General features: G+C 40.6%; 1 protein-coding gene across 1 annotated transcript in view; it reads right to left on the reverse strand.

The window, feature by feature from the left end:
• MFAP1 (microfibrillar-associated protein 1) overlaps window positions 1-9,298 on the reverse strand; it is a 15,111-nt gene extending 5,813 nt beyond the window's left edge. The window contains exons 1-5 of the mRNA XM_008590218.1: window positions 9,057-9,298; window positions 4,541-4,760; window positions 2,834-2,963; window positions 1,909-2,013; window positions 1,661-1,821 (exon numbers count right to left, since the gene is read on the reverse strand). Coding sequence (XP_008588440.1) covers window positions 1,661-1,821; window positions 1,909-2,013; window positions 2,834-2,963; window positions 4,541-4,760; window positions 9,057-9,135 — 695 coding nt within the window. The 5' untranslated portion in view covers window positions 9,136-9,298. The remainder of the gene's footprint in view (window positions 1-1,660; window positions 1,822-1,908; window positions 2,014-2,833; window positions 2,964-4,540; window positions 4,761-9,056) is intronic.
• Window positions 9,299-9,837: the final 539 nt, after the last annotated feature.

The following is a 9,837-nucleotide window of genomic DNA, read 5'->3' on the forward strand; positions in this document are numbered from 1 at the left end:
TCGGATCCTATATAGGGATGGCCGGTTCGCTCACTTAGGAGAGCGTGGTGCTGACAGCACCAAGTCAAGGGTTAAGATCCCCTTACCGGTCATCTTTAAAAAAAATAAATAAATCCATCACAATCATATATGTGCTTGCATGTCATAAACCATAGATTACCATCATTAATTAAATTGCAGTGGCTTTTTTTGGAGGGAGAAGGGGTCACAGATCCCTTTTCTCCAGAAAAATGCACATACACATATAATTCTGCATACAGTTTTAGAGGTTGCATGGATTCCTTAAAGCTTAGGATAAGAACCTTAGAAATTACAGGCTGAGGACAGAGTTATCTATTGATGGTATTCCTTTGTAATCTGGAATTACCCTCTCATATCTTGTAATTTATAGGACTGGGTGATGCAGCTCAGGTGATTCTATTCTGACAAAGTTTGGTAGACTATTGAAGTGCTACAAATTCTTCTCCAAACAGCATGTATGTCCCACTCTGCTTTTTAAAATTTGTTATTATTATTATTTTTTTTTAAAGATGACCAGTAAGGGGATCTTAACCCTTGACTTGGTGGTGTCAGCACCACACTCTCCCAAGTGAGCAAACCGGCCATCCCTATATAGGGATCCGATCCTGTAGCCTTGGTGTTATCAGCACCACTCTCTCCCAAGTGAGCCGGCCCTAAATTTATTATTATTATTTTAAATCTATTTTTAAATTTTAACTTACACATTGTAATGGTACATCCTTATGGGGTAAAATCTGATATTTTGATACATAAATGATGTATAATAATTGGGTCAGAGTGGTTAATGTATCAACCATCTCATGCATTTATCATTTGTGGCAAAAACATTCAACAACCTCTCCTTTAACTATCATGTAATATACAAAAGTTAACTGTTAACCATAGTTACCCTACTGTGCAATAAAACATCAGAACTTATTCCTCCTATGCATGCCCCTTTTCAATGTAACTTTGCTGCTCCTGCTATCCAGAGGTATATTTCTTTACATCCTTAAACCTGGATTGGCTTTGTGACCAATATATGGCAGAAATAATGATGAGTTCTGGAACCTAAGGCTCAGGAGACTTTGCCAGCTTCCACCTTTGCCCTCTTGGAATGCTGCCACGAGACTGCTATGTAAGGAGGCCAGTCTAACCTACTGAAGAAGTGAGGCATCCTAGCTGATAGCCAGCACCAACTACCAGACATGTAAGTGAAGCCCTTTTGGATTTTCTAGCTCAGTTAACCCTCCAGCTGGACACAAGTACATAAGCATGCCCAGGTGAAACCAGTAAAGCAAATGTTCAGCCAACCTCCAAAATTGTGAGAAATAATAAATTGCTTCAAGCCACTCAATTTGGGTTGGGTTGTTTTGCCACAAGAGATAACTGGTAACAGTAAATAACTTTTGTGTGTCTAATAGGAAACTAAAAGGAATTTTAGCTGGCACTCTATCATTGAGACTGATAAAGTGTGTTTCACTTCTCTGATTTCACTGTAACCGTAAAACTCACATTCCAATTATGAGAAACTCACCAAGCTGCAAGAACCCTAGAGAAAGCTGAAATGGAACTCAGAATAGGTAATGAGCTTCAGAGATACCCTACTAGAAACCTGTTCCATTAGCAGCATTAACTCTAGGTCCATCCTGCTACTCACGCTTCTCGATCTTCTCTGTCCCTCTTGATTCTTTTTAGCTCTCGAACTTTCCATGCCTCATATTCCTCTTCATCATTTTCATCATCAGTATTGAGTGCATCCAGTGCAGCCAGGGATCGCTTGTTCTCCTCCAGCTCTTTCTTGGTCTCCTCTTCTACAATCTGAACAGGGGGAACAATTCAGCCATTGGATTTCCTTATTCTCAGACAAACCTAATTACACTACTCCTTGCAACCACCCCCCAGTACCTTAAGCGTGTATTTGCGCCTCTCCTCAGCCATGCGTTTTGCTTCCTGCTCCAGCTCCTTCTGTTTCAATGCCTCAGCCTCACGTTCTTGAACTGTCACCCGGTCCTTCCTGCATCACAGAAATCCTGTTAATTGCTCCTTAGAGTGAAGCTCTTTGCTCCCCTAGATCTAGTCCCATCCAAATCAAACAAAGCCAAACAATCTTTGGCTCTATTATTTGTAAAGAGCGCAAAACAAGAGTCACCCCAGGTCTTTAGAGCACCAAAATTCCATTCATTTTTGAGAAATGCCTGGATAGCAAGGAACCTGCTGGACTGTAAGTGGTAGGATTTCTTTCCACTAGGAAAGCTCTTCGAGCTTAATTTTGTGCTTAAAATATATGACCTTGGGCAGATATGTGCTCTTTAACTGGAAAGGGAGATGTGAAAACAAACTCAGGTTCTCTACTAACACTAAGATATTCCTTAGCATCTACCCTGCAGGGCTAGGGCACTGAACAAAAGACTTTCACTTAGTGCTCAGATTTCAGAAGCTCATGGGATAGAAAAGCTTTTATCCTCAGATCTGAAAAGTAGTAACTATGTGGGGTGGCCAGTTGCTCAGTTGGTTAGAGCATGGTGCTGATAATACCAAGGTCTAGGGTTGGATCCCTGTACCCCGCCAGAGGCTGGAAAAAAAAAAAGCTCAGAAAGTTACCCTACTGTGCAATAAAACATCAGAACTTATTCCTCCTATGCATGCCCCTTTTCAATGTAACTTTGCTGCTCCTGCTATCCAGAGGTATATTTCTTTACATCCTTAAACCTGGATTGGCTTGTTCTGCCAATAGTAGCAATCTGGTGCCTCTAGGGACTCAACAAGTGAGCACCAGCGCCAATTTTTTTTTTATACACACACAAAAAAACCCCATTTTCATTTTTCATACCTCATCATCAATTTCTTCCTCTTCTTCTTCACTGCTATCTTCTCGTTCCATGCGCCAAGCATCTCCTTCTACTTCTGAGTCACTTTCTCCTACTACTTCAGGTTCCACTATTTTCCGATGTCGAGCCAATCTGAAAAACAGTATCTCCAAGTATAACCCCAATGTCACAAAAATGAGGAAGCATCAGCCATATTTCCCTAGTCACAGAGCACCCTGAAATTATGTTTACCTTCATTAATATTGAAGTCTTCAGATGGGAGAACTGAGGTGCAGATTAAAGAAATTAAACCAGAGTGTCAGCAAATAGTCAAATTGGGCCTAAAACATTAAACATATGTTGAGGCATCCTGGGGCATTACAGCAAACTCACAAGAGATAACTGGTAACAGTGAGGTGCACTGGGATATTTTTAATAGCTCAAGGGAGTTCAGTTTAACATTAGATCATACTTCATTCCTTTCAAAGACATCATATCTTTGTGAAGCTGGGTTTTTTGTGGCTGCTGTGATAAAAAAACAAACAAGTATAGCAGGATAATCAATATGGAACAGGAAAGGAGAGAGTGACAGTGCCAACTGATTCCAAGGTCCGTGAAGTTGTCAGTGTCCAGCAGGTACACAAATCCCACTGGTAAGAAATTGTGATTACGGAAGAATGAAATAAAAATGTTTTTTCTTTCCTGGGCATTATATTTTTCTTTTTTATTTTTTGGGTGGTTGGCCTGTACAGGGATCCAAACCCTTGACCTTGGCATTACAACACTGTACTCTACTGACCGAGCTAACTGGCCAGCCCTTGGGCACTGTATTTTTCAATTGGCTAAGTTGTTAGACAAATACTTATTATTTGGATCTAACTACTCAATAAAATAAACAGAACTGTTTTGGCCCAGGAGCTCTGTGAAAAAATTCCCGAGACAATATGAACTGTGAAAGCTCAGTACCTCTGACCTACTCTGTAAAATAATGCCTCACTCAATACACAATGAACAAAATCTCTCATTGGGGGGCTCTCTTTCCAACATGAGACATCAGGTCTTTTCTCCTACTTCATCAGTGTCACTTCCCCTTATTAGCATTTAGAATAAGTAGATGGATAAAATCAATTTCTCAAATTTTATAAAACATCCTTGTGCTAAAAAGACTCCCCTCAACAAACCAATGAATGGTCTGTGTTTTCTATCCCCTTAATAAGTTAATTAGGGCCTTTAGGCCAGAAGTAATCTGCTGTTTTCTGAAGCTGGCACTTACTGTCTGTGTAACTTTGGTCATGTTACTTTCCTAACTCCTCTGTGCCTCAGCTTCCTCATTTATAAAATGGGGATGGGCTGGCCCATGGCTCACTTGGGAGAGTGTGGTGCTGATAAAACCAAGGCCACGGGTTCAGATCCCTAAATAGGGATGACTGGTTAGCTCACTTGGGAGAGCGTGGTGTTGACAACACCAAGTCAAGGGTTAAGATCCCCTTACCAGTCATCTTTAAAAAAAAAAAAATAATAATAATAAATAAATAAATAAAATGGGGGATAACAGTACCTATCTCATAAGGTTATTGTACAGATTATAAGAATTAGTAAATGTAATCTGCTTGGAACAGTGTAGTTGGCAATATAGTAAGTACTATTCAAGTATCAGCTATTACTGTTGTTGTTGTTACTAATTAACCTGTAGTAGTTCAGGTCCAGGGAAACATAAACCTAGTCATTACCTCTCTTCCACATCTTCACTGATACGGTTCTGTAAACGCCGCAGCCGGGGGTCGCTAGATGAATCCTCTTCCTGTTCCTCAGGCTCTGCTTCTTGTTCTTTGGCTTTCTTAATGAACTGAAATTCTTCATCCTCCTCATCTGAGGACTCCATAGGGGCATAGTCTGGCCTCTTTCCAGACACATAACGTTTCACCTTCACTTTCTCCATTGAAATCTCACCTGGATGAGGAAAATAACTTATGTTTTAGTAGCATCTTTCCCAATGTCCTTCAACCCCTGCCCTTTGCAGGTAGAGCCCTGTATTCCTGGTAGACTAGAGTCTAAGCAGGAGAAGAAGAGAGCCATTACTTAATAGTCTATTCATCTTTTTGGGGGGTGGCGTGGGGGGGTAGCTGGCTGGTATGGGGATCCAAACCCATGACGTTGGTGTTATAAGGCTGTGTTCTAACCAACTGAGCTAACCACCAGCCTGACCATCTATTCAACTTATGGTGCTTTCTTACAAAGGCTAAGTCACAGTAAGACATTCTTTTGAATACCAACACTAATGATAATGAGGCCTACCTCGGGTACAATGAAGTGGAGGAAGGTTGTCAGTGAAACAGTAAAAAAAAGTCCCCCTGCCTTTATGATATATTACCACATAACTCAATATTCTTATTTTATCTTACTCTAATCTTGTCTGTTTCTACCTTTTCCTTTTAGCTTATGTGCTATCAAATCTGCAAGAGTACGGGCCGGCCCGGTGGCACACTGGCGAGTGCGCCGCTTGGGAGCGCGGTGGCGCTCCCGCCAAGGGTTCGGATCCCATGTGGAGACCGGTTCCCGCTCACTGGCTGAGCGTGGTGCAGACGCAACACCAAGGGTTGCGATCCCGTTACCGGTCAGTAAGAAAGACAAAAAGGAAAAAAAAATCTGCAAGAGTACGGGCCGGCCCGGTGGCACACTGGCGAGTGCGCCGCTTGGGAGCGCGGGGGCGCTCCCGCCGAGGGTTCGGATCCCATGTGGAGACCGGTTCCCGCTCACTGGCTGAGCGTGGTGCAGACGCAACACCAAGGGTTGCGATCCCGTTGCCGGTCCCCAGTATGGGCGCGACACCAAGGGTTGCGATCCCGTTACCGGTCAGTAAAAAAGACAAAAAGGAAAAAAAAATCTGCAAGAGTAGATAATCTCTCTTTTACAAACAATTCTAGTGAATAGAAAGACAGTGAAAACTAACCAACTCATTTTATAAGGAAAACTTTAGGTAGATTTCTTATGAACATATATACAAAAATACTAAATAACATAATAGCATATTTATCCCAGCAATGTAAAAACTAACAAAAACCACAAAACAAAACCCTAAGCCACCATCACGATGTAGTAGGATTAAGTTCAGGACTACAAGGATGGCTTTGCCTGAGAAAACTAAGGGGGAGTGGGGGAAGCAATATATTATTTTTTTAAAGTCACATAATCTTGATACAGCAAACATTATACTTAATGACAAAACATTAAAAGCATTCATTCTCTTTAAAAAACAGTGGTGGGCTGGCCGGTTAGCTCAGTTGGTTAGAATGTGGTGTTAACACCAAGATCAAGGGTTCAGATCCCTCCCTGTACAGGCCAGCTGCCAAAAACAACAACAAAAAAACCCCAACAACAACAGTGGGCATCCTTATGTCATCCCTATCACACTTCCAGTCAACAGTGTACTATGGTTCTAATGTGGATAATTAAAAAAAAAAAAAAAAAGAGGTAAAAGGTATAAGGATTGAAAAGGAAAGAAGAAACTGACATAAATTTGCAGACTATAAGATTGTCTATGGGAAAATACAAGATAACCAACAGACAAGCTAAAAGACTTCAGGGTAAATGCTTAATAAAAGACCTACGTAGAGGAAGAAATTCAACAAACAATGTACAAGGCCTTTAGGAGGAGGAAAAACATAAAACTTTATTAAAAGATAAAAGATCTAAATAAATGGAGAAATATATCATGTTCAAGAGTGAGAAGATGGCAACTGTGCCTGAAGTAAACTATAATTTACAATCTCAATGTATAATTTTAATAAAATTCCATTAAAGTTGTCCCTCGGCTGATTCTAAAATCATATGGAAAGAAGAATAAAGTGGGATGGGGGGAGGGTTTTTGTATCAGATAGCGAAGTTTATTTAAAGTCAGGGTAATTAAAACACAATGTCATTGACTCAGGAAGTACATAAAGACCAAAGGAACAGAATAGAGAGCAGAGAAAGAAACTTGTATGAAAACTTGAGTGTATTACAGAAGTGGCATTAAAAAATCAATGGAGGGCTGGCTGGTTGCTCGGTTAGAGCACAGTGCTGGTAACACCAAAGTCCGGGGTTCAACCCCTGTACCTGCTAGATGCCAGACCAAAAAAAAAAAAAAAAAAAATCAGTGGAGAATAGATGGGCTACTAAACCAACAGAAGAGGGACAACAGGCTCGGTTAGAGCACAGTGCTGGTAACACCAAAGTCCGGGGTTCAACCCCTGTACCTGCTAGCTGCCAGACCAAAAAAAAAAAAAATCAGTGGAGAATAGATGGGCTACTAAACCAACAGAAGAGGGACAACAGCCTAACTATATAGCATACGATAAAATTACATCTCTAATTTCCACCATACAAATAAAAAGTTCTAGATGGACTAAACATCCACTGGTGAAAAACATATCTTAAATATTTACATTCCTTATTGGACTGTAAGATCCTTAACTAGAGTCTGTCTTGTATAATCATGTATTTGATTCTACTTAGTATATACAAACACTTAGAAGATAAAAATATATATATTGATATGAATATGCGTATTTCAGTGTAGGGAAGGATTTTTTAAACAATATACATAAAAAGCACAAACCATAAAAGATAAAGTTGATACATCTGATAACACTAAAACTAAATCATCTGTGTAACAGAAGACTCCATAATTAAAATTAAAAGACAAGCCAAAAAATGAGGCAAAGAATATTATAGATTTGGAATATATAAAAACACAGTAAACAGAAAGTGGGTAACTGACAGAAACAGTTAATTCATAGAGAAGAAAACCCAGAGAACTGATAAACACACGAACAAGATGCCTGGCATCACTAAAAATCAGGGAAAAGCGAAGTAAAATAATGAAGTACTATTTCATATCTGTTAGAATGGGCAAAAATTTAAAAATCTGATACAATTAAGTGTGTGGATGAATCTATGGGAAATAAAAACTTTTACAACTCACTTTGGAAAGCAACTGGCAACAGGTAGTAAAGTTGATGATGAACTTTTAGAAATTTTTACACAAGTACACAAGAATCACAACTGCAGCACTTTTATAAGAGGAAAAAAACCAAAACAACTAACTGTCCCTCAATAGAGAATAAACTATGGTTTAATTATACAATGGAATTCATAAACAGTTAAAATGAACAAATTAGTTCTATATGTATCCAAAGGATAATTCTCAAGCAATGATGAGTTAAAAAAGAAAAAAAGGGCGGGCTGACCGGTATATTTTAAAAACAAAAAAGAAAGAATTGATATTATTTCCCAACATCATTACTGAAAAAACTCTAGTCGGACTCCCTAAACAGGTATGGGTGTTCCTCCATCTGCACTTGTAGAAATCCTACCCATCCTTTAAGGATCAAATTAAATGCCACCTTCTTCAGGAAGCTTTCCTTGATTACCCCAACTAAGTGATCACCCCTTTTCTGCCCTCCCACAGCGCTTGGATTATATTATCTATATGACTGGCATCACAAGCGTGAAGGACCGCACAGGTTAGCTTAGAATGCACTTCTCTGCATGTCTTACATTTACTAGATATGAATTCTTTAAGGTTAAGGACACTGTCGTACACAACTTTGTTTTCAATGTATTAAACACAGTCACTACGTTGGCTAAAAAGGATAAAAAGTTGCTCACTTGGGAGAGCGTGGTGCTGCCAACACCAAGTCAAGGGTTAAGATCCCCTTACCGGGCAACTTTTAAAAAAAAAGAAGGATAAAAAGTTGCTCACTTGGGAGAGCGTGGTGCTGCCAACACCAAGTCAAGGGTTAAGATCCCCTTACCGGGCAACTTTAAAAAAAAAAGAAGGATAAAAAGTTGAAGACGACATGGTTCCTCCGTCAAGGAGGTTATGAGCTTACGATCTAGTACGTGGAGACAGACACATAAATAACTACAATAATTGATAAGAGTTATAAAAGCAGAGTATACAGACTGCCTTGGATAACAAAAGAGAGACTGTATGCCGCACAATGCTCTATAAACAAGAATTAACTACATATAGTAGTCTAAGGAATTTGTGGAGGCCAAGGGAAGACGAGTGCTTGCTGTATACAAGAGCAGAAAAAAGATCAGATGCAACTGGGTTCCACTCAATTGGTGGCGGTGAAGGTCGAGAAAATTGGGGGCCGGTCTTAAGGGTCGGCGGGGTTGGGGGATCGGCCCGGGGGAGGTTTGGAGGATGCTGGGGCAGGAAGAGCTAAGATCCGATTGAAAGAGGAGTCGGCACAGTACCTTTCTCATTGCGAACCGGGACGGCCCCAGCCGTAGACTGGATGGGCGGTTGTTTCATGAGTGAGCTTGGGACCGACATGTTGGCGGCAGCAGCGGTGATTCCCGAAACTTGACTTATTCCAAACAATGAACGCCAACTGCAACAACGAACAGAAAAACTTTCCCTCACCTACATCCACCGGACACTGCAGCGCGACTAATGGAAACTACTTACGGCTGAGCTAGATAAACAGGAAATGTGTGGGGAGAGGATTATGGGATTTTGGAGGACGTCAGGGTGCCTGTAGCTAGAAGGTGGAGTTTGTTACTGCGCATGTTCTTAGGCTGACCTCGCGTCCTTAATCTCGCAGGATTTGGAAGCCGCTTCTGGCGGGAAATTGCTTCCTTGGGCTCTGCTGTTAAGGTCTCGCGGCGAGGAACGTTCGAATTAAAAGTTTCACATGTTAGCTTAGTTTGAAGCCAAGGAAAATGGGATAGTGATGAATATGGAACTGAGGAGATAGTGTGGGGCTATTTGTCTAGACTGTTGAAAGAAAGCTCAGAGTTTTATGGAAGAAAAATCTTGTGAATGGCACCTGATTAGATTAGTTGATGAGGAACGGGTGGGTTGTGGTGCGGTATTTGGCGGTCATATGAGGGGTGGTGATTTAGGCTAGTGACCAAAAAAAAAAAAAAAAAAAAAAATCACCCAACGGGCTTGGGACTATTCCTGATATCCCAACACTCCACTTTTTGGCCTCAAGTTCTCTCAGTTTCTGGAAACTGCCTATTAAAATACATT

This window comes from Galeopterus variegatus, unplaced genomic scaffold, assembly GCF_000696425.1.
Source record: "Galeopterus variegatus unplaced genomic scaffold, G_variegatus-3.0.2 Scaffold5928, whole genome shotgun sequence".
Classification (NCBI taxonomy): domain Eukaryota; kingdom Metazoa; phylum Chordata; class Mammalia; order Dermoptera; family Cynocephalidae; genus Galeopterus; species Galeopterus variegatus.